The sequence below is a fragment of the Leucoraja erinacea genome, chromosome 1 (assembly GCF_028641065.1).
Source record: "Leucoraja erinacea ecotype New England chromosome 1, Leri_hhj_1, whole genome shotgun sequence".
Lineage (NCBI taxonomy): Eukaryota > Metazoa > Chordata > Chondrichthyes > Rajiformes > Rajidae > Leucoraja > Leucoraja erinaceus.
The window spans coordinates 125,269,562-125,294,750 of record NC_073377.1 but is presented as its reverse complement, the minus strand read 5'-3'; the positions used below and the strand labels follow the sequence as shown (position 1 = coordinate 125,294,750).

General features: G+C 40.1%; 1 protein-coding gene across 1 annotated transcript; it reads right to left on the bottom strand.

Moving 5' to 3' along the window:
* Positions 1–2,420: 2,420 nt before the first annotated feature.
* LOC129701708 (uncharacterized) lies at positions 2,421–24,002 on the bottom strand. The gene is made up of 5 exons (XM_055643080.1): positions 23,700–24,002; positions 23,132–23,464; positions 9,576–9,689; positions 5,575–5,663; positions 2,421–3,600 (listed from the first exon to the last, which is right to left on the bottom strand). The coding sequence occupies exons 1-5, from the start codon at positions 23,806–23,808 to the stop codon at positions 3,514–3,516; spliced, it is 732 nt and encodes a 243-aa protein (XP_055499055.1). The 5' UTR covers positions 23,809–24,002; the 3' UTR covers positions 2,421–3,513.
* Between the last annotated feature and the right edge of the window lie 1,187 nt (positions 24,003–25,189).

Below are 25,189 nucleotides of genomic sequence, written 5' to 3'. Positions count from 1 at the left end.
TCAGCATAGCAATGGAAGTCCAGTTTGAAGTGACAGAGTATATGACCAAGGGGGAGGATGTAGATGATGAAGAGGAGGGGACCGAGAACAGAGCCTTGGGGAACGCCTTGAGTGACTGTGGCTGTAGCAGAGGTGTGGTTATGGAGAGAGATGAAGTGGGATCGGTTGGAAAGGTAGGAACGGAGCCAGCTGAGTGCAGAACCTTCAATGCCAAGGTCTTTAAGTCTGGTAAGCAGGATGTTATGGTTCACTGTATCGAAGGCTGCACTCAGGTCGAGGAGGATGAGGATGTTGAGGGAACCAGTGTCAGCAGAGGTGAGGAGGTCGTTGAGGACTTTGAGGAGAGCAGTTTCTGTGCTATGGAGGGGGCGAAAGCCAGATTGGAGGGGTTCGAGTAGGTTATACGCGAGGAGGTGGGAATGAAGTTGTGACGCGACGATACGCTCCGGGGTTTTTGAAAGAAAGGGGAGGTTTGAGATTGGGCGGTAGTTAATGAGAGAGGAGGGATCAAGACCAGGTTTCTTTAAGATTGGTGTGACAGCAGCAGTTTTAAAAGCAGAGGGGACAATTCCTTGGGACAATGAGGAGTTGAAGAGATTAATGAGGTAGGGGCAGAGAACGGGGAGGCAGGACTTCAGCAGGGAATAAAGTCCTCGCCTGCCCAAGCTCTCCCATTAATTCAGACCCATAAGTCTTGGTAACATCCTCATAATCTTTCCTGCACTCTTTGCAGCTTAAGGACATTCCTGATGAAAATTGAACACCATACTCAAAGTGCGGCCTCACCAACGTCTTGTACAACTGTAACAATTTCCTAACCTCTAATCCCTACTCTTTGACTAATGATGGCAAACGCCTTCTTCATAACCCTATCTACCTGCAATGCTGCTTTCAGAGAAATATGTACCTTGGTCCCTCTGCTCTACAACACTCCCCAGGGACCTACCATTCACTGTGAATGGCCTGCCCTGGTTTGACCTCTCATTCACTGTGAATGGCCTGACCTGGTTTGACCTCCCAAAATGCAGCACCTCACATGTCTTTGAATTATGCTCAATTATCCACTCAACCCATTTGTCCAGCAAATTAAAATTCTTGATAACCATCTTCACTGCCTACAATACCACCTATTTTATTGTCATCTGCATAGTTACTAATCATGCCTTGTATATACTCAGGGCCGGCCTTAAGCCTATTGGACCAATTGCTCCCAATTGGGTCCCGCTTCTAAGGGAGGCCCGCGCTAGGCTGGTGGGCAATACACTCTATCCCCTCTGCAGCGACCCCAGTAGAAATTCCTCACTGGCAACAACACAACCCCGCGGTTAACTCTCAATACTGTCACCACTTTCCGGGATACTATTCCCGTATCCCCCACTTACCCGGGGCACGGGGGACCCGTTACTACAACTTTACTTCAGACAGTAACGGTGAACCCACCAGCGGATGTGTACACACGCCTGATGTTACCAGGATAGTCACTGACCGAGCAGCTGACTCTTATATGGAATTAGTCAGTCAAGGTGCATCTGAAGCAAACAGCGCCGTCCGCTCCCAAAAGCAGCAGTTGCCAAATGGAATAGCGTTTGATTTATGTCACACACTCACATGCATAAATGTGTGGACACAATAGTTCCTTCATTGTCATATCTACCAAGGCACAGTGAAATTATTTTGCATAGAGATCAGTGTGATTATTGCCGTATCCAAGTACGCTGCCCGGTTAGCATATAATGCACAGAAACAGGCACTGAGTCTATATGCAATAGTCGCCAGGTGTTGATGCCATTTCACGGACCCAAAGGCCTGTTGCAGCCGTCGTATCAACAGAAACATCATGTCCGCTTCTTCCCCCGTGTGTGTGTTTGCTTAATACAGGATCCAGTGGTAAGCCACAGCTGCGATTGGTACGTGTGGTAACTAACAAGTGTTGGAAAAAAAGTGGTCAATATCAGCTTGACAAGGCTGAAGCAGTCGTGCGGCGAAGGTGTGGTGGCAGTGACAGCAGGTCACATTCCCCGCTCCCTCCCATCATCAACCTTGGGGCCTTCCGATTCCCACCCCTCATTCCCATCCATCGGGAGGGAGCTATACAGGGACGACATTCTCCCTGACCACAGACTGAAACATTGATTGCAAGGAGCAAGGTTGCAACTGCAGAGCCCATACAGAATATTAGTAAATCTTTGTTAAATAACACGTGGTATAATGCTGTTTAATAGTAATTAGCAGCTACGGTAAAGGTTGGTAGCCAGTGGAGGTACTGGCAGTCAGATGAGAGCAGGAGAGATTAAGACAGTATATAATCCATAGCACCTTAGTGTACAATTTCATAATATATACTAAATAACAGGGCTGACAGACCTTGGCTGGGAACCTGGGGCTCACCAAAATTGATCCCAATTGGGCCCAGCCCTGTATATACTCATCCAGATTGTTGATATAGATGACAAACAGCAATGGCCCCATTACCGATCCCCAAGGCACACCAATAGTTGCAGGTCTACACTCAGAAAAACACACTTCCACCACCACCACCCTCAGCTTCCTACCATGAAGTCAAGTCTGTATCCAGTTAGCTAGCTGTACCTAATTTCCATGCTATCTAACCTTCCAGAGCAGCCTACCATGCACAACGTAAACAAATCCATTGCTGAAGTCCATGTTGACTATGTCTACAGTGATGCCCTCATCAACCTTCTTGGTTACGTCTTCAAAAAACTCAATCAAATTTGTTAAGACATGAAAAAACAATGCTAGTCATCCCGAATCAATCCCTGTCCTTCCAAATGCAAGTATATATTATCCCTCAAAATTCTCTCCAGTAACTTTACTATCAGAGATGTTAGACTTACAGGTTTATAGCCCCTATGTTTTTCTTTGTAGCATTTCTTATGTAGAGGCACAACATTAAAAACCTTTTCATTCTCTGGCACCTCATCACTTTGGTTTCTGAGGGGCCTGGTCCTCTCTCTAGTTATCATTTTTTTCCTTAAAATTCTCCTTTGATTCTCATTGATCTTATCTACCAGAGCTCTCCTGCCCTCATTGTGACCTTCCCTGTGATTTTAATATGCTCCTCAATCCCCTCCACTCCAGGGGTACAATTGATCCCTGTTCCCCATACCTGACCCATTTTTTTTTTCTGACCAAAACAGTATGAACATTTATTAACTCCCTGATTTTCTCCTTTGATAATTCCCCCGAACGAAAGAGCTCCACAAGCTAAAAGCTTGTTCCTATGGCATCAACACGACTCATTTAATGTTGGCTCCATAAACCAGGAGAGGACTGTTAAAGAGGAGAATGGGATTTTCTTTAATCTTTCTGATCTCTGGTGTTTAATATTGCTTGTCAAGTAGATTGTTAAACTAATGACCAAACATCAGATTCTACTGCAGTAATGCTCATGAATTATCAAAGCTGACAGAGGATTGTAACCCTTATCAAAAAGTTATGAAAATTCAACAACACAAATTCGATTTTGATTTTTTTTTTCTCCTTTTTTTGTAATCAACTCTCTGATATGTTACATGCTTCTTCCTTTTCTTCTTGTTTGATTGTGAAGTAATCAAACGATTCATAAAGCGATGAAGCCATCTGAAAAGCAATAAAGTTATTTGTTGGTGAATGAATCTCTCTATAGTACTCATCTTTTTCTTATGTACTGCTAGGATTGCTTTAAAAAAACAATTGGAAGTGAATCATTCCTAATCAATAGGAGGGGCTTCAATCAAAGCTAATTCTGGGATTACAATTATAAGTACACTGGATGGATTTAAGAGAGAGTTAGATAGAGCTCTAGGGGTTAGTGGAATCAAGGGATATGGGGAGAAGGCAGGCACGGGTTATTGATCGGGGACGATCAGCCATGATCGCAATGAATGGCGGTGCTAGCTCGAAGGGCCGAATGGTCTCCCCTGCACCTATTTTCTATGTTTCTGTTTTCTACTTGCAAACCTGAGACTTTCAAAAATGTATTATACATTTTTTAATCTTTAAGTTCACTGACGACACGACCACCTTTGGACAAATTACAGGTAAGACAGAACTGCAGATGCAGGTAGTGATGAGTCAGAGTATAGGAGGAAGATTGATAATCTAATTGAATAATGCCAGAACAATAACCTTGCTCTCAACGTCAGCAAGTCCAAGTAGTCAATTGTTATAAATGTAACAGTCCATTGTTGGCTTTAGTTGATTGTTGACTTTAGAAGAGTGAAGCCAAGGATTCACAACCCTGGACTGGTTAATGGTGAAGAGAATCAACAATTTCAAGTTTGCCTGCTGTGTTAGTTATTTGTTCTCGTGACGCTTCTACCTGGTCTCCGCTTCAGAGCTCGCATGCGGTCCCCATGTGGGAGCTCCAACGAGGTGGTCACATCAAATAACAAATTTACGCTTGCGTAGTGGTGCTTCTGTTCCTGACTTACACAAGGGTCTGTGGGACATAACCCTTATGTAAGTTGGGGAGTGGCTGTTTTGAAAATTTATTTTAAGAGAAATGATCAGCCATGATTATATTGAAGAGCAGAGTAAGGTCAGGACAAATTGATTAGATCTTATATCTCTTGTCTGTATATAATCTTCCATTGTTCTGCATTTCCCAACAGCTCAATGTATGTTTAATCAATAGTATCTCCCAGCTAGAATTCAACAATTCCACATAATTTTAGCCTTGTACCTCAGAATTTCAGCATTGACATTCTTTTCCTTTCTTCATCCAGTTTTATATATCTCCTTCAATATCCCAGAAGAAGCTTTTATAATTCACTAGTCCCCATCACCTTTCAGTTCGCAAACCATCACTTTTCTCATTTATTCTCCTTCCTTCTGCCCTATCATAGAACTTTAATTTTGTTTTCTTTATCCCTCTCCCATTTCTACCTGCAACATTCTTAATATTCCCATCTGAGAAGCATTTTTAGAGGGAGTGCAGAGAAGGTTCACTAGTCCCTACTGGATAGACTTGGTTCATCTTTCAGTTGGCAAACCATCACTTTTCTCATTCTTTATTGCAGGAAGATTGCTCCCGATGTTGGGGGAAGTCCAGGACAAGGGGTCACAGCTTAAGGATAAGGGGGAAATCCTTTAAAACTGAGATGAGAAGAACTTTTTTCACACAGAGAGTGGTGAATCTCTGGAACTCTCTGCCACAGAGGGTAGTCGAGGCCAGTTCATTGGCTATATTTAGAACGGAGTTAATGTGTGTTTAAGGGGATCAGAGGGTATGGAGAGAAGGCAGGTACGGGATACTGAGTTGGATGATCAGCCATGATCATATGAATGGCGGTGCAGGCTCAAACCTGCCTACTCCTGCACCTAATTTCTATGTTATCTATGTCTATGTTTCTATTATCTCTTTTTTTTTAAATAATCACTAATCATTCCCACTTGTGATGAAAGGTCATCCCCATGAAACATTAACTTTGCTTCTTTCAACAGAGCATTTTCTCTATATTTCTTAGCCCATTTTGCCTTTGTAACTGATAAACTTGGAAAGGTTTCTGGATTTATGATCTGCATCCTTCATAAAAGGATTCAAATGACCCAAGGATTCCCAATTCAACATACCCAATGAGATGAGCCTCTTGAATGTGTGTTTTCCTCACTCCCTTCATTCTCTTGGTTTTCTTCATTGATCACTTCTGTCACAACACGACCTGAGAGATAAAAGTGCAGAAATAAATGAATCAGGATTAAATTTCATGTAATATTAATACAATTACAGGTCAAATTTTACAATGCTCCAAGTATACGATAAGCTTCAGTACGATTCCATTGAGTTGATGTAGGTCTGAATGATACAATCTTACAATAGACAATAGATGATAGGCGCAGGAGTAGGCCATTCGACACTTTGAGTCAACACCGCCATTCAATGTGATCATGGCTGATCATCCCCAATCAGTTCCTGCCTTCTCACCATATCCTCTGACTCTGCTACCTTAAAGAGCCCTATCTAGCTCTCTCTTGAAAGTATCCAGAGAACCGGCCTCCACTGCCCTCTGAGGCAGAGAATTCCACAGACTCACAACTCTCTGTGTGAAAAAAGTGTTTCCTCATCTCTGCTCTAAATGACTTATCCCTTATTCTTAAACAGTGACCCCTGGTTCTGGACTCCCCCAACATCGGGAACATGTTTCCTGCCTCTAGCGTGTCCAAACCCTTAATAATCTTATATGTTTCAATAAGATCTCCTCTCATCCTTCTAAATTCCAAAGTATACAAGCCCAGCCGCTCCATTCTCTCAGCATATGACAGTCCCGCCATCCCAGGAATTAACCTTGTAAACCTACGCTGCACTCCCTCAATAGCAATAATGTCCTTCCTCAAATGAGGGCACCAAAACTGCACACAGTACTCCAGATGTGGTCTCACTAGGGCCCTATACAACTTCAGAAGGACCTCTTTGCTGCTATACTCAACTCCTCTTGTTATGAAGGTCAACATGCCATTCGCTTTCTTCACTGCCTGCTGTACCTGCATGCTTACTTTCATTGACTGATGAACAAGGACCCCCAGATCCCGTTGTACTTCCCCTTTTCCCAACTTGACACCATTTAGATAATAATCTGCCTTCCTGTTTTTGCTACCAAAGTGGATAACTTCACATTTATCAACATTAAACTACATCTGCCATGCATCTGCCCACTCCCCCAACCTGTCCAAGTCACCCTGCATTCTCATAGCATCTTCCTCACAGTTCACACTGCCACCCAGCTTTGTGTCATCTGCAAATTTGCTAATGTTACTTTGAATCCCTTCATCTAAATCATTGATGTATATTGTAAATAGCTGTGGTCCCAGCACCGAATCTTGTGGTACCCCACTAGTCACTGCCTGCCATTCTGAAAGTGACCTGCTAATCCCTACTCTTTGTTTCCTGTCTGCCAACCAATTTGGAGAGATGGCAGTGCAGGCTCGAAGGGCCGAATGGCCTACTCCTGCACCTATTTTCTATGTTTCTATTAATCTTAGGACTAGAATCAGGAAAGAAATCCTCATTGTCTCAGGACATGGCCCGCATTAGGCACTTTGTTCTGAGCAAAATGTCGGCAGCAGAGTCCACAGTTCACAAATGAAAACCCCAACTTTTGAGCAGATCTACTGATGGTCACTGACATAAAAACTATATTTGATAATTTAAGTTTTTGCTAAGCTAATATCATTTCAGATCCAAAATAATAAAAATAACTTTATGTCAATTATAAAATCAATATTATTATCCAGTATAAATGGGCATCAGTATGCAAAGCATGGTTATTTGTTCTGGAAAAAAATGCAGTTAACAATTAATAAAATACCAAGAACAAATTCATATGAAACAGAAAAATACATGACTATATATGATATTCGTGTGCCCTGTTTTCAAACTGATGGCTGGATTTTCCTGAGAAATTCCAGTGGTTTTGTGTGAAACCAATGGCATTTACCAACCTAAGTATCGGGAAGTTCAAGGCTCTCATGCAAGTCTGCATTGAACAGACATCGAACTTCCTGAAAGTGGTTTGATGGCTTTCTGCTGGCGAAGCTCTGCCAATAAAATCCTTGTGGAACCCAGGAAGACACTGCTAATTTCCTGCAAATCCCAGGCATTACCACTTGAGAAATTGGTTGCTGATCCTCTAACAGGTGTAACTTCTTCCCCTTTGTCATCAGGTTTCTGAACGGCCCTTCCATGAGCTAGGGTACTGTCCGATTCACCTCTAACCCATTATGGGTGATGAACTTTGTCTGTGGAACTGTTGCACTACAATGCTGAGAACTATATTCTGCAACCTTCCCATTTGCTCCATCTATTGTACTGGAGTTTGACGTTTATATTTACACGTAGTATATCTGATATGTTTGGATAGCATGTAAAACAAAGCTTTTCACCACACATGACAATAATAAACCTAAACCCAAAACATTCATTTAATAGAAAGGAAGAAATGCATCTTTTTTGAATGTATTAATATTATTATTAATTAAACTTCTCATTGTTTAAATATGCCTCTTTTAATATTTAATTGTGAAAGTTTTCAGTATTTTAATCAGTTCCTAATAATTTGTGTACATCTCGGAATGCAGGAGAGTTTGAGCATTTTGACGGCACAGCTCGGGAATGATCAGATTCTTGCTGACGTCTCCCTCATCAAGAAAATTGCTGCTAGATGATCATCTGAGGGTAAGTGCAATCTAAACGTGTGGAGAATGTAGGCAGTGTGAATGGAAAATGCAGGCCGCTCACTATTGGCAAGACGTTCTGGACTAATAATATCTAAAATATTACAATTATAAGCAGATTTCAGGTGTATAATTAAGCATTGTTTGAGAAGTGGCTGATTGTTTTAAACTTTTGCCATTCCATTGCAGTTACATTGCCAGACGTTTGGTGGAATCCCTGCTCACACCTGCAAGCAAAGGTTCTTCTGTAATTCTGGCAATATTATAACAATTGAATAGAAACACCTCTGACATGACATACATTTACAGTTAATGAATCAAGGGAGTTTGTGCATATTATATTATAATGGAATATTCTTGCAATCCCAAAATACTTGGAATGTAGGGAAGATTGTCACACAGTACTATCAGCCCAGGTTTGACTCACAACTCGGATGCTGTCAGTGCGGGTTTTCCTGAATGCTCTGGTTTTCTGCCACTTAAGATTAATTAGCTACTGCGAATTGCCTGAGTGTAATTGGGAAGAATATTGGGCCCGGGGTGGGGGTTACAATTCATAGGCATGTGAGGGAGAATAAGTTGTAGGGAGATAAGCGAGTCAAATGTCCTCCTTCTCTGTATTAGGAAAGTATAGGACATCCAGAATTTGGGTGAAGATTTTCCAATATAAAAAGTGATCCCTTTCAATTTTGCTTTTCTATGGACACTGGGGCAACCAAAACAAAATACCATTTCTATTGTCCTTGAGTTTGACTCAACTGTATCTATGTATGGTATATCTGATCTGTCTCAATAGCATGCCAAACAAAGCCTTTCACTGTACCATGGTACATGTGACAATAAATCTAAACCTAATTCCTTCACTACAAACTTAATACCTTTATTTCTGTCGAACCTTGAGGCAATGGCAGGAGTTCTGGCCTCCCCCAACATGTACAAAAGTGTTGGGGAAGTCCAGAACCAGGGGTCACAGTTTAAGAATAAGTGGTAAGCCATTTAGAACGGAGATGAGGAAACACTTTTTCACACAGAGGGCGGCGAGTCTGTGGAATTCTCTGCCTCAGAGGATGGTGAAGGCTTGTTCTATGGATGTTCAAGAGAGAGCTAGATAGGGCTCTTAAAGATAGCAGAGTCAGGGGATATGGGGAGAAGGCAGGAACGGGGTACTGATCGTGGATGATCAGCCATGATCACATTGAATGGCGATGCTGGCTCGAAGGGGTGAACGGCCTACTCCTGCACCTATTGTCTATTGTGTTAAATTAATAAAGAGAGAAGAGGAGGTGACATGATCTGTATGGTGTCAATGCATTTTAAGCCGCACATCATAATGTAGTTGTGATCCATTGCTTTTCAGTTTGAAAACCATTTTTTTTGTTCTTAACTATTATTAACTCACATACCTGACGCTCTTGCATTTGTTTTCCTTTTCTGTCGTTGCTTATAATATATAATTGCAGGAACCAATATCAGCAACAGTAGCACTGCACAAAATTTAGGACTGTAGTTTACATTTGCTAGAGAAAAAAAAGGTTTCAAAGTTATTAAATAAAATGAAATTAAACTATTGTTGAGAGGAACAAAATAAATAATTAAATATAATTTATAATGATACATCCTATGAATATTGTGGCATTTCCAAAACAGGATTACATTTAATTTGAAGATTATTTAGATAATTCTGAATCTGTGATGATTTAAAAATATTGTTTCTTATTAAAATGTGAATATTGATGAAGCTAGCTAGAGTGGCTTTGAACAACAATCTGTGGGAACTGATTTAACATTCAGCCCATAAAGATGTGCCATAGCTAAATTAATTAATTTATACTGATGACATTGTAAACCTTGTAAAGAGTATTCAGCATTTCAATTGGAACCATTATTTGAGTAAATCAACATTTGTACAAGCATTTTTTTTTTTTTGTTATGTACTATATACACTAATTCTTTCACACTTAAACATTGTCAATGAAGGATAAAGCTGAATGCATTAAGTTGAGAAATGGCACAGACTGAGTTTATTTTCTCTTTATGGATAATATTATGGTCTTCAAATTGTCCAATTGAGTGTTAACAAGATAGAGAGATACCACTTCCTCTGGTGGGGCAGTCAGAATGAGAATTCAACTAAAAAATATAGAACAAGTTGCTTAATGTTGGTTGCTAGGAACATTTCCTTATAGAAAGAATTGCGATTTAGAAATCTTTTTACAAAATGTATTTGAATGTAAGGTCCATACCAAATATTGGCAGATTTTAGATCAGGAGAGGTGTTTAAGGGTTTTGGAACTAACACCCATGAAAATGGAATTAAGATTTAGATCTGAGATGTGAGCCTAACAATGGTCATTATAATTATAGAAAGGCGTACTAGATTAGGGAACAAAAAATATATTTCCACTGAAGGGCAAGGCCACAATGAGAATCTGTAAGTATAAAATAATCACAAATCAATCTAAGAGAATGCTGGTGAAAACCTTAAGACCAGCGAGGGCCAGAACAGTTCATAGATTGCACAAGGAGTAGATAGGAATAGTAATAGGAATACTTTACTGTCACATGTGACTCGGCACAGTGAAATTCTTAGCTTGCATGCCCAACGTATACAAATAGCGACCACCTAAGGTGCTGAAAAGTTACAAAATATTCCGGCTCCTCCTTTTGATCTCCCCACCCCCCCCAGTTGCCCCATGCCGGGTCCTCCATTATTCTTCCCCTCCCCCCTCACGTCGGTCCTCCACGCTCTCGTCGACCGCGTGTCGACCCGCGAGGCATTGCCGCCGCCGTGAGGCTTCACCACCGCCAAGGCCCCATCGTCGTGAGATATACATTAATGGGAGGAACGGACAGAAAAACATCTAAGAAAACCAAATACTACCGACGCTGGAAATCAGAAATTTAAAATAAAATATTTAATCTATTACTCATCATATTTAAAAAAACTCCTTGGATCCTCTTTAAACTTCCCCCCTCTCGCCTGAAACCTAAGCCCTCTAGTTTTAGACATCCCTACCATGGGAAGCAGACCTTCGTGGGAAACAGACTCTGACTATTTATCGATGCTTCTTTTAATTTTATATATCACTGCCATTTCAACTCCCAGCCTCTCATGCACAAGGGAAAACAGAACTAGCCTATCCAATCTCCCCTTATAACTCAATCTGAGCAACCTACTAGTGAATCATTTCTGCTCCCTCTCAAGCTGAATCACTTTTCCTTGAATGTGGCCACTAGAACAGCATGCAGTACTTCAAGTGCAGCCCAACCAACATTTTGTACAAGTGTAACATGACATCCCAACTCTTACAGTGCCTCAGTTGCTGAAGGCAGGTCAGCCATATGCCTTCTTCACCATCCAATGTTGCCACTTACAGGGACTATATATTTGTATCCCAAGGTGTCGCTTTCAAAGAACTATCCCCAGGGCTCAGCCAGTCACAGTATATCTCCATAATTGGCTTAACTTTCCAAAGTGCATCACTTTGCATTTGTCTATGTTAAATTCTATCCACCATTCCTTTGCTCGCTTTCCGACTTGATTGATATCCTTTTGTTACCCAAGATAATCTTCTTCACTGTGTATGAGACAATCAACGTTGATGTAATCTGCAAATTCACTAATCATGTTACTCGCATTCCTATTCAAACTATTATTATATATATGACAAACACCAGGGAACCCAGCACCGATCCCTGCTGTGCACCACTAGTCACAGGCCTCCAATCTGAAAAACCATTAAGGGCCTGTTCCACCAGCATGCGATTGCATGCGGCTAACGCGACCTAACATGGTCGTTTGAGCCATACGGCCGCGCGGGGCTTGTCCCACTTCGATCGCCAGAGCCGTATGCAGTTGTGCGGGGTTGGTCCCGACATCGCGCGGGGCTCTGAAAAACTGATACTGTCCATGCAATCGCGTGCTGGTGGGACAGGCCCTTTACCTTCCATTAACACCCTCTGCTTCCTGTTAACAAGCCAATTTTGTAGCCAAATGCAAGCTCACCCTGGATCCCATGTGTTTTAATTTTCCCGACCAACCTAATGTGTGGGACCTTTTAAACGCTTTTCTGATGTTCATGTAGGTAAAATCTACCGCTCTTCTGTCATCAGAGTCCTTGGTCATCTCCTCAAAAAACCTCAATCAAGTTATTGAGACATCATTTCCCACACACAATGCATGCTGACTAATCAGTCCTTGCCTTTCCAAATGAATATTGCCTCTCAGAATCTCTTCCAATAACTTTCCACCACTAATGTAAGGCTCATCAGCTTGCAGTTCCCTGGCTTATCCTTACTGGAGGAACTCAGCAGATCGAGCAGCATCTGTGGCGGGGACATTGAATAGTTCCTATCCCCCATATATGCTAAAAGAACATCCCTTAATTCTGAGTCCTCTAGTGCTAGACTCTCCCACTATTGGAAACATCCTCTCCACATCCATTCTATCCAAGCCTTTCACTATTCTCTATGTTTCAATGAGGTCCCCCCTGATTCTTCTAAACTCCAGCAAGTACAGGCCCAGTGCCGACAAACGCTCATCATAGGTTAACCTACTCATTCCTGGGATCATTCTTGTAAACCTCCTGTGGACCTTCTTCAGAGACAGCACATCCTTCATCAGATATGTTGCCCAAAATTGCTCACAATATTCCAATTGCTGCCTTACCAGCGCCCTATGGAGCCTCAGCATTATATCCCTGTTTTTTTATATGAGCTCTCTTGAAATAAATGCAAGCATTGAGTTTGCTTTCTTTACTACCGATTCGACTTGCAGATTAACATTTTGGGAATCCTGCACCAGCACTCACAAGACCATTTGCAAGACATTGGTGAGGCCACACTTGGAGTACTGCATGCAGTTTTGGTCACCCTGCTATAGGAAGGATGTCATTAAGCTGGAAAGATTATTAGAGAAGATTTTCAAGGATTTTGCCAGGACATGAGGGGCTGAGCTATCGGGAGAAGTTGGGAAAGCTAGGACTTTATTCCTTGGAGCACAGGATGCTGAGGGGTGATCTTACTGAGGTGTATAAAATCATGAGGAGAACAAAATATTGTGAGCAATTTTGGGCACCATATCTGAGGAAGAATGTGCTGGCTCTGGAGAGGGTCCAGAGGAGGTTTACATACACTGAGTCATTTATCCAGGGTAGGAGTATCAAAAACATGAAGACATTTGTTTATGGTGAGAGATCAAGGTTCAATAGGAGCCTGAGGGCAAATTTATCACTGAGAGGATGGTGGCTATATGGAATAAGCTGCCAGAGGAGAGAGTTGAGGCAGATACTATAACAGCATTTAAAAGATACTTGGACAGGTACATGGATGGGAAAGGTTTAGAGGGAGAAGGGACAAATGCGGTAGGTGGCACTAACGATAGATGGGGCAACTTGGTCAGCATCCATGCTGTATAACTATATGCCTTTATGCCTCTATTTATATGGTAGCACTTTAATGGAGTGTCAGCCAAAATTGTGTTCTTTAGTCCTTGTGAATATGAATGCCCAGCAGGAATCAGATTTGTATCTACACAGTTGTAATAAAACTATCAAACTAAACCAGAATCATTCTCAGCTAATGAAGAAAAGAACTATGAGATTGAGAATGTTTTAATGATGCATTCCGTCTCTGAAGGTATAGTGAACATTTAGTTGACCTTCAAACCAACAAACCAAACCAACATGTTAATTTTATGTTGGACACATGAAGTTGCACCACAGAGTTTATTTAAAGAAGCCAAGTACATTATTGAGTAAACCTGATGACATTCATGGTGTACCAAGATTCAAGCAGCTTTTCGACAGGAAGATGTATAATGGTTACTATATCCAAATAAAACTCTAAAACATTTTGAAGTAATAAGTACATAATTAAAGCTTAATTAGGAATTATTAAAGCTATCCATGATGCTATTAACAACAAACATATAGATTACTGAGGCAGCACAGTGTCACAGTGACCTGCTGCCTCACTGCGCCAGAGACCCAGGTTCAATTCTGACTACGGGTGCTGTTTGTGTGGAGTTTGCAAATTCTCCCTGTGACCATGTGGGTTTTCTCTGGGTGCTTCGGTTTCCTCCCTCTTTCTAAAGGTTTGAAGGTTTGTAGGTTAATTAACTTCTGTAAATTGCCCGTTTTGTTTACAATGCAAAAGTAGAATAACATGGAACTAATATGCGGATGATCAGTGGTCGGCCTGGACTTGGTGGACCAATGAGCCTGTGTCCACTCTGTATCTCTGAACTAAATTAAGAATGCTGATGTATTTTACAGCATGGAAAATAGGTCATTCGACCTCAAGCACTTTACGATGGTGTATGTGCTCCTTGAGTCTACTGCCTTTCTCTTTCATCCAAATGTATGAGTATTTTTTTCCGTTTCTTTATTCCTTATGCACTTATCTAAAATCTCCATAAATACAGATGTATGATATTTATCTCAAATCCTATGTTATTTAGTGCATTCAATTCTTATCACTGCTTGGCTTGAAGAAAATTCTCCTAACTTTTCTATTGGATTTATTAATGACGGACTTTAGTTATGCATTAATCCACATGAAAGCATTTTCTCCATGTTCAACCTCCTAAAGTCTTTCTTAATCTCATTTACCTCCACATCACCACTCAGCCTTTTGTTTTCCAAATAAGTGTTCCAGCCTCTTCAGCTCATTGTTGCAAGTATGCCCTTCCAGTTATCTTATATTTCTAATTAATTATTTAACCTTCTCTAACGCCACGACATTATCTTTCTATTTAATTTACGAAGACCATAAATACGCACAACATTTCAGATGTGGACCAAGCATATTTTAAATCAAGCTTCAAATCTCTGCTTCTTAGGATTGGCCTTCTTGAAATGAGCTCCTGTCCAGCTGACAAGAGGTAATCAAAGATCCCAATCCACTCCCTAGTCTCATCTGCCCTCTCCCCACTGTTAGCTGTTCCTCCCCCACTATCCCCACCTCCCCCCCCCGCGATCTCCTTTACCATGCTTATAAGTGATATAGCACATTAACATTAAATATATATAATTATTTTATTTTCAATGTTTTGGCAAATTTTAGTGACGTGTAAAACCTCTAGTTCTCTTTGACCCTTTGCTCTTCCTATCAGAAGTAATCACCTTACACCTTATACCAAAGTTACTTGCCAGTTATACGTTCACTTTGCTAACTTAGTAACACAGTGTTATATTTAGCTGCTATCTTCCATTATTCTAAATACACCAAAAAGTTTGAAATGTATCATTCTAAAGCATTACTGTACATTGCAATATATGGCCCTTGGAATACTACTTGCCATCTTTTGCTGGTCTTATTAGCTACTTTCAACCATAACTTTATGCTTTGTGTTTTGTACACGATTTGCCTCCAATCCTACAAATCCACACACTTTGACTTAAGATGGAAAGAAAGAAAGAAATACCCAGGTATGCAATGCCATTAATGAGGGCAGGACTCCCAAATTTACAAGCACGGATGCAATTTTCCAATATAATCACCGTTATATTGTTACTCCCTTCATGAGTCCACCATCTTGTTCTTTAGTAGTGCAAATATATATCACATACTTTATACATTCTGTCACTTCAATTGATTTTTAGTTTAGTTTATTGTCATGTGAAGTGAGGTACAGCGAGACATTGTTAGCACAACCTTCTCTTAAAATCCATTCTAACCTTTATTATTTTGGTATCATGATGTTTTCCTGATGCATCTAAAATTCCATTCACTTTCCCCTTCCTGACAATAATTCAAATGGTCCATTGTTCTGGGTACTTGTTCCATCTCCCTTTTTAAATACAAATAGTAATATTTTAACTGTTCATTTGTCCTTGACTATCAGCACCTTCTCTAATGAACTGTTATATATGTGTAATGATGTCTCTGTTCCCGTATACTCAATTTATTTTAATATTCATTGCTGCAATTCAGTTGGATTCACTTGGTAATTTTGTTTTTTATCCCGAATGTTTTTTTCACTTTTGTTTTAAATCTCCTTTAATGTTATGTCCATGTTGTTAGTTTCCACAATATTTAGGCAAATTAACTGTTCAATACTTATTTTGTTTCACTCTATTTCCCCGTGAGTGTAATTCCTTTTGTAAAAAAATTACAACTCAAGAAGATAATGCTAATGAGTTGGTTAAAGACATTTTAAAACTAATATCAGGAAGATAGTCTGGTAACTAATGATTAAACAATTACATTTTGTTGTCTACTGCATTTCGTTGTCTCTGTACAGTGCACTGACAATGACAATTAAAGTTGAATTGAATCTGAATCTGAATCTGAATCGATGACACCTCGGAGTTAGAACACTGATGTGTTTATAGTGATCTCCCAAAGAGCATCTCTCTCTTAAGCAACATCACTAACAACGATCAACTGATCATTTCATGCATCAATGTTTGCAGAACCATAAGACCATATGACATAAGTACAGAATTAGGACATTCAGCTAATTGAGTCTGCTCTGTCATTCAATCATGGCTGATCTATTTTTCCCTCAACCCCATTCTCCTGTCTTCTCCCCTTAACATTTGGTGCGCTTGTTAAATCTTATTGAATGAAATTGACTCCTGCAGATCATCATAAATAGATGATTCTGCTTGAAAGCAATTAATTAATTGTGGTCTGAATTTCCTGAAGAAGTAAAACACGATAATTTCATTGATTTTCCATCTTAGCTATACCCTAAGCTTTAGAAAGTGTTCCTCTTTGGTAGCCATGAATGGCACAGTGGTGCAGCTGGTAGAGCCACTGCCTTACAGCACCAGAGACCTGGATTCGATCTTGACCACAGGTTCACATGTTCTCCCTGTGACTGCGTGGGTTTCCTTTGGGTGCTCTGGTTTCCCCCCCACATCCCAAAGACCTGCGGGTTTGTAGGTTCGTGGGCCTCTGTAAATTGCCCCTAGTAGATGAAAAAGTGGGATGACATAGAACTAGTGTGAACGGATGAAAGATGGTCAGCATGGACTTGATGGACTGAAGGTGGAGGAAGGAACTGCAGATGCTGGGTTTAAACCGAAGATAGACACAAAAAGCTGGAGTAACAGCGGGTCAGGCAGCATCTCTGGAGAGAAGGAATGGATGATGTTTTGGGTCGACACCCTTCTTCGGTCTGGAGTTACTTCAGCTTTTTGTATCTATCTTTGGTGGACTGAAGGGCCAGTTTCAATGCTGTTTCTCTCTAAACTAAAATTGAAAATTAAAGCATCTGATGCATGCTTGTTTAATTGATTTGTACCGTGCCAAAATATTCAGGAAATTGCATAGATCATGTTTTGTGATTGATGGTCTGTTCACTTAAATTACATTTTTTTACATTATTAGATGTAAAAAATTGGTGATGAGTTAACAATGTTTCTGACTGAGGGGCATTTTTCTTCGATGGCTAGGCAGCTAAGAAGACACTAAAGCGTTTAAGTCCTGAAGTATAAATGGAAAATAAACTGGGGGAATAATTAAGGTCAGATAAAAAGATGTAAATAAGAACAGCCAGGGGGTATATTTTTAAATTGAATCAGATGAATGTTGATTTTACACCACCCTTCATTAATCGACAGTGGGCTAATAGTCCTGGCCGGTAAGATTACAATATTCTGAATGGGGCCAGAGAGCCAATTAAAATAGGAAACCCAACGTGAAACTCAAGTAACTTGCGGGAAATATAAAGCACCCTATACCACAACAACCAATGTACTTCATCAAATGAAATGTGCATTGACTTGACTGTTGATAATAATTACAACAATCATTGAATTCCCACTAATTCCAAAATTCAGGAATTTATATTTCTATTGCCGCCACAAGCTAATATTAAAAAAAATGTTATTATTTGTATATAATCTTGAATAACGACCTTATCATGTTTAAATTTGTAATGGTTTAAAATCAAATACCTTTTTTTAAATGCATCTGTGTCCAAACGCATCTTTGATGACCTTATTTTATTTCTTCTATTATTGTGCTATTGTCCTGCAAAAGTATTATGATAGTTCTGCCTGAATAACAACTGATAAAGTTTAATAGCGAACTTAACGAGACAATTCACATTTTATTTTACTTAGTTCTCTGATGACTCTTGCATTGACGAGAAGTTTCCAATCAATTTTTCAAAATGTTCACAGTTCAAAATTGAGATAAAGATTCAATACATAGAGGGCCATAGTTTGCAACTTAAAATTGCACAATCTGATCCCACAGGTTTATCTAGACCAAAAGAGATACTTTTATCTAGCGAGCGGCAGATCTGGAGGAAGACTGGCCAAATATTCATAAGACCTGGACAAGAAACCAAAAATATCAGCAGTCCGATAAAAATGTAAACATTCTTGTGTCTACCACCCTAAGAAACAAAACATTTTGCTAAGAAATATCAAAAATTGTCAAAAGCTTGTATGTTTTGGCAAAAGTGTTGTAGCACTTACAATTATAGTTAACCAATGCATAAAGCAATAAAATACAAAGACCCAATGAGAAATGTTGACACCAGCAGATTGTCACAAATAAATGAATTACATTTTTGATTTCATCTTAAATCCATGTTTAGAGGTAGACTTTGAATTTGGGAGTACCTCGCAGTAAATTGAGATAATATATTGAGCGCAGAAGCTTGCAAGGCATTATTTGATAACATTGATTCTGAGAAGTGATCACAGATTTGGGTTCTAAAATAATCAACGGATTCAAATTCTGGTGAACTACTCAAGTTGCAAATAAAATCACAACAGATAAGTCCAAGATGCATACCAAAATTAGTTTAAGGGCTAGAGACTGAACCATGCATCTGACAAAAGCAACACTTAAGCGTTCAGTAAACTTTCATAGCAGTTAAAGCAGTTAAATGTTTGTTTGAAATGTATATCAATTTTTGTGGATCTACCTTTTTTTACTGCTGTCTACAGTATACCTTCAACCTTCCCTACAACCCTCCCTAGACCTTCTATATGAAAACATTTATTGTAATCTGTCCTTTTGGTGTTTTGCATAGTTTGTTCTTATTCCAACAAATGTAAATCTCCCCCACTTTAAAGCAGGCAAAGTGCTCACTGCAGAGAAGCTCTTCAAAAGGGGCATAGTTTAAGGAGACCTTCACTCGGGGCACACTTTTTTCAGTCTAATCCAAAATATTGTCTGTTCATTTGCTTCCACAGATGCTACCTGACCTGCTGAGTTTCTCCAGCATTTTTTTTTTTACAATATTCAATATTTGTGTTCTAGTATTGAAAAAAATGTATTTGTGACTACAATTTAAATACAGCCCAATTAGTATTATCCAAAAGGCACAATCATACCATAAAGATGGGCAAATGAAAAATATAGAAATGTATACATTATTTCTCTGGTAACTTCCTATCCGTTTGTTTCTCCTTCAATATATCTCTCCAATACATTTGGGGTACACACTATGATCAGGTACGCCAGACCACCCTGTCATGACCAGAAATTAAGATGCAGTTTGCATTGGCACAAAATAATTCCACCTTCATTTAGAGGATAATTGAGTTTTAAAAGAGGAATTCACTTGACCAATTTGAATTCTACCAAGAAATCTATATGTACTTTATGTGCACACTTACTACATTTTAGCTTTCCACTGATCGCAACATAATTATGTCTAGTCAAAGTGAAAATTAAACTTTTTTATTTTAGTCTGCTGCATCTTCAGAGTGCAAAACAAGTGTTTAATCCCAATCTGGTTATGCCACATTGCTTTAAGCAAATTCACTTCTCAGTCCAACTATCTTATCGTCCGTTGATTGTTCTTGTTTGTAGCCAAAAAAATATATTAGCATATAAATTGTATTTGATGTCTTCAAATTCTCAAGGTGTTCCGTGGGCATAATGAAATGGCAGATGTCATTCAGATGATACTATGGAAGCATTTGACAAATAAACAAAGCATCATTGATTGAATCATTCTCCACTCAAAAGCAATGCCTTGAAATCATCTAGGTGGTCATATAAATTCCAGCACCTCAACTCTAGAATCTAAAATATTACCGCTCCCTGTCTTCTTCACGTCTCCTGGTATTTTCCACCATTTTAAATAATAATTTCATTAACTTTTGAATGACACATTGTTTCTATCTGTATATTTCTGTGATAAAACAACCACTATTCTGATCATAAAGATGAATGGATTTGTATTAATACAAACATGTGTCATGTTCCTATGAGTTTATTTTTTCCAATGTATTGTTAATCATTTAGATTGTCAAGTCAAGTTTTATTCATCACTTGTAAATTGTAATTGTAAATTGTAAATCTTTATTGTCATTTCCTGAGTATTCGCATACTCAGAGGAAACAAAAAAACGTTTCTCAACCAGTGTCCGTTCAGTTTTCGTTACAAAATAAATAGCAATTAAAATTAAAATACAGTCATGAACAATTTAACCCTCTAATAACATTCAATAACATTCAACAGCCGTTCCGACCGGCAGCGGCACAACAGTGGCTCTGCTGCAGTGTGGGGGGTTTGTGCGCGATACTTGGCAGGGGGGAAAGTTCATTTAACAGTCTTATAGCCTGTGGGAAGAAGCTGAGGAGCATCCTGCTGGTTTTGCAGCTGATAAACATTTGCACATAAAGCAAAACATACGGTAAGTGAAATGAATTTGCCAGCAGCGGTACAATAAAAAACAACACACAATACACAAATTTAACGCAAACATCCACCAAAGCATTCATCACTGTGGTGATAGGCATAAAATTTGGCCAGTCCTCCTCCATTTCCCCCCGTGGTCGGGACCTCAACCCCCCGCAGTCACCGCTGCGGGCATCCAGATGTGCAGACAGGGTAAGTCCAGGTAAGCCCTGAATCGGTGCCTCCCCACCGGAGACCGCGGCTTCAAGATCGTGTAGGCCGCAGGCCGGCAGTCGAAGATTTAAAGTCCCCGCCGCGCCGCAGCCAGAAGCACCGCAGACTGCAGGGCCGGCGGTCAGAGCTCCTCTCCAGGGATCCCTGGCGAGGGACCCCACTCCGGATGGTAAGTCCCCGCCGTAGAAGTTGGCCTCGGACCAGCGGTTGGAGCTCTTCTCCTCCGGGGTCCCCAATGAGGGATCCCAGGCTGCGGACGCCGCCAGCTGGAGCTCCGCAGAGTGCGGAGCTTCAGGCTGTCGCCGGCCAGTGAACGGAGCGCTCCCCTCTGGCGACTCCCGGCGAGGGCTCGCCCGCTCCGCGACGAGAGTCCGCGCTGCGCCCGCAGCTGAAGCCCCGGGCGCATCTCTGGGAAAGGCCGCACCGATCCTCGATGTTAGGCCACGAGGGAGGCGACATGAAAAGTCTCCTCTCTGTGGAGGAGTCGACCAAAATGGTTTCCCCCTTACCCCCTCGCACCACCCCCCACACAAGACACACCGAGAAACATTAAAAACATAAATTAAGACACACTAAAAAAACAAAAAAAAGTAGAGAAAACAAAACGCTGATGGCAAGGCTGGCACCGACCAACTATTGTACAATATAATCAGTAATATAAAGTGTAACTTCTGAATATTCACATTTTCTTTGTATTAGTCATTTCTATTTTTCAATTCTACAATCAACTCACAAACATATATGTTCCTGGGACGTGGGAGGAAACTGAACGCTGCTCACTGGATCTTCAACGAGGATTTTTAGCAGAATCATAGCATGGTTAGAGCATGAAAGGAGAATGTGTACCTAATTGAGACGTTCCATATGGGAGTCATCCAGGTACTTTCAAACTAGGCTCTTTTGTGTCTTATCTAAAATTAAATTATCTGCGGTATTCAGCATTTGTAATATTTATTTCTGAAGAAATTAACTGTACTGCACTCATTTCATCCGTGAACTCAAAATTATAAGTAACAATGGGAATTGGTAAAAATATTCAAAGGTATTTTATCAAATTACGCCAACCTGCCTTTTCCCCCTTTGCTTATCGTGGTTTTATTAGAGATTTACAGTATTCATCCCGATTACTGTAGTGTATCATGTCGTAGAATCATAGAGTCACACGCTATGGAAACAGACCTCTCAGCCTAGCTCTGTCATTCCAACCAATATGCCCATCTAAGATAGTCCCATATTTCTCCAAATCTTTACTATCCGTGTATCTGTCCTAAAACCTTCAAAATTTTGTTATTGGAACTGCCTCAACCAGTTCCTCTGGCAACTTTTGCCATATACATACCACCCTTTTGTGAAAAAGTTATTCTTCGGGATCTTGTTAAATCTTTCCCTTCTCTGCTGTGCACTCCCTAATTCTTGATTCCCTAACCCCTGGGAAAAATACCCTGTGCATTCACCCTATCTACGCCCCTCATGATTTTACATACCTCTATATGATCACCCCTCTGTCACATGCGCTCCAATTAATTAAGTCCTAGCCTGCCCAACTTCTCCTTATAACTCAAATCCTGGCAACATACTCGTAAATCTTTTCTGCTATCTTTCCAGCTTAATAGCATCTTTCCTGTTACAGGGTGACCAAAACAGAATACCATATTCAAAACGCAGAACTGCAACATAACATCCCAATTTCTAGTCAATAGCCTCATTGATGAAGCGCCAATGTGGTAAAAGCTTACTTCACCGTACATGTGACTATTCAACACCATTCCCCGGGTCCTGCCGTTCATTGTGAAAGTCCTACCCTGTCCTTTTAGCTTGTCATATAGACTAACTGCTGCTGTCTTTTCATTCTGAAATTGTGCTCAATGTTTCAAACTGAGAATAACACATACAATTTTGAAATATAGCCCAGGAAGTTTATACTTAATTCTGTATTGTTGCTACATTGGATGCTGATATGAAAATAATACTTTTGATCTTATGTTAACAAATAAACTACAGGTGTTCTTTTACATTCGAAAATCAGAGGACACATTTTGATTAAAAAAAGCAATCAGAATATTTGTTTGAGAAGTACTCAAAGTATTCTGTGTAAAGTTTTAATGACAGAATTTCAGTGGGGATTTACCTTGCACAGTTAATTTTGTTCCATTCCCCGAGCCTTTTCGAATCGGTGGTGGTATTTCAACAGTGACTTGACAGACGTACATTCCTGAATCATGTTGGATAATATTTTTAATTGTTAGCCTTGCTGTTGTTTCGTTGATGGAAGTTGAACTTCTGTTGATGTTAGCTGTAGTATTTGTAGTTGCCTGAAGAAATTCCTTTGAGTCTTTCTTCCATGCTACCCTGATACTGTCTATCTTGCCCTTTTCGCAAGAGCACTGCATATTGATGGTATCTCCTTCAAAAGCCTCGATTTCTGGAGGTGTCTGGCTGACATTGATTCCTTCTGTGACCACTGTTAAGTGAAATATATAGTCAACTTACAGCAATCAACTGTTCATGCCTCAAGTAAAGAAGATAAATGACCCACCAACATTACAAGTAACATTACAAGATCAGAGTTACAGTTAGGTATTGATGGCAGTATGTCCTCAGACATATTCATTTAAATAATATTGTTAGAAAAACATAGTTAGATACAGCAAAATTGCCGAGCTAGTTTTATGTTTGAGTGTTAAATTTAAACATACCTGCATTTACTTGAGTTAATACTTGGATGCAATGTAAGGACTTCATCAAGAGCAAGTAAATGTGATTAAGGTTCATCTCGGCAGCCGTTAAGAATCTGTTGCACTGCATTCAGTATAGCAAACCTTTGGTTGAGTCATAAATAGGTAGGCTGCACTGTAAATTTCCGTTTCTACGTCAAAACCACGTCTGATTGATATCAAACAAAGATACTAATCTTTGAAAAGTTCCACAAATCCCTACGACGCACTAAACTGACATTCAAGTTTGAAACCCATAATAAGGTCTGCTCAGTATTAAGATATGGAGGTTGTATTTCCAAATTAAATCATAAAGTTGTTAATAAACTAAGCTGTTCTTTAAACTGTGGTACTAATATCGGAATTGAGAGACATTCTTGAAATATTTTTCTATGGAACCTCTATTTCTGAAAGCATTGATCTAAATATTGATTAATAGTGCTTTTCAACAATTTCTTACCATAATTGACCGATGCCGAGAAATTGAAGTTCAAATGATTTGAAAACATGTGGTGCCTGGGGTGTACACATTGATTCTGATCGCCCAATAAAATTGTGTAATGACTGGAGCCAGTTAAAATTAATGCATTGCCATTTAGCAGCTTCAGCGCTGAAATGGCCAGTCTGAAAAAGGGTCTCAACCCGAAACATCACCCATTCCTTCTCTCCAGTGATGCTGCCTGTGCTGCTGAGTTACTCCAGCATTTTGTGTTTGTCTGCTGTGTAAACCAGCATCTGCAGTTCCTTCCCACACAATGAGTTTCATGTAGTCCAGGGCTGGAGCCATGAGCGGAGCTTGCAACGGCCGCATCATTGCTGTAGTGACCTCTGGGAAACGTGTTGGCACTTGAGGAACATTCCCACCAAAAATGCAAGGAAGGAGGGGTGAGCATTGGACTACCAAGGCAAAGCAGGCAGTGGATCAAGTGCTTGATCAACTGTTTATGCCTCGTAAAGAAGGTAAATTATCCACCAACAAGTAACATTATATGTCAGGTATTTATTGCAGTATTTAATTAGTAAGGGTTGATTAATAAGGGTGTGCGGGTTTATGGGGAGAAGGCATGAGAATGAGGTTGAGAGGAAAGATCAGCCATAATTGAATGGCAGAATACCGAATGACCTTTTTCTGCTCATAGAACCTATGAATTTATGAACGTATAAGTGCGGGTAACTGGGACTGATATAGATGGGTACTTAATGGTCATGGACATGGTTGGTTGAAGGGCCTGAATGACTCTATGACCCTTTGTGCTTCATTGTGGCTGGGTATCACCTCACACCCCTTCCCACAGTCCAGTGCAATGAATTGGAATAATGAATTCCCCTCCTGAGAGTGGCTTCAAGCCATCGCAAATCAAGGAGCCAATAATTATTTTTATTGCTCAATATCCATTTTTTTTTTAAAAAAGGCTGAAATTTGCAGGGAGCTCCTGTGAATTATTTAACGTGGATCCAGCCATTGAACATGG

Coding starts and splice junctions, on each gene's coding strand:
- LOC129701708 (XM_055643080.1), bottom strand. CDS start 23,808: ATGCAGTGCAACAGATTCTTAACGGCTGCCGAGATGAACCTTAATCAC. Junction 23,465..23,699: donor ATTAACTCAAGTAAATGCAG/GTATGTTTAAAT, acceptor TTCACTTAACAG/TGGTCACAGAAGGAATCAAT. Junction 9,690..23,131: donor AACAAAATTAACTGTGCAAG/GTAAATCCCCAC, acceptor TTTTTTCTCTAG/CAAATGTAAACTACAGTCCT.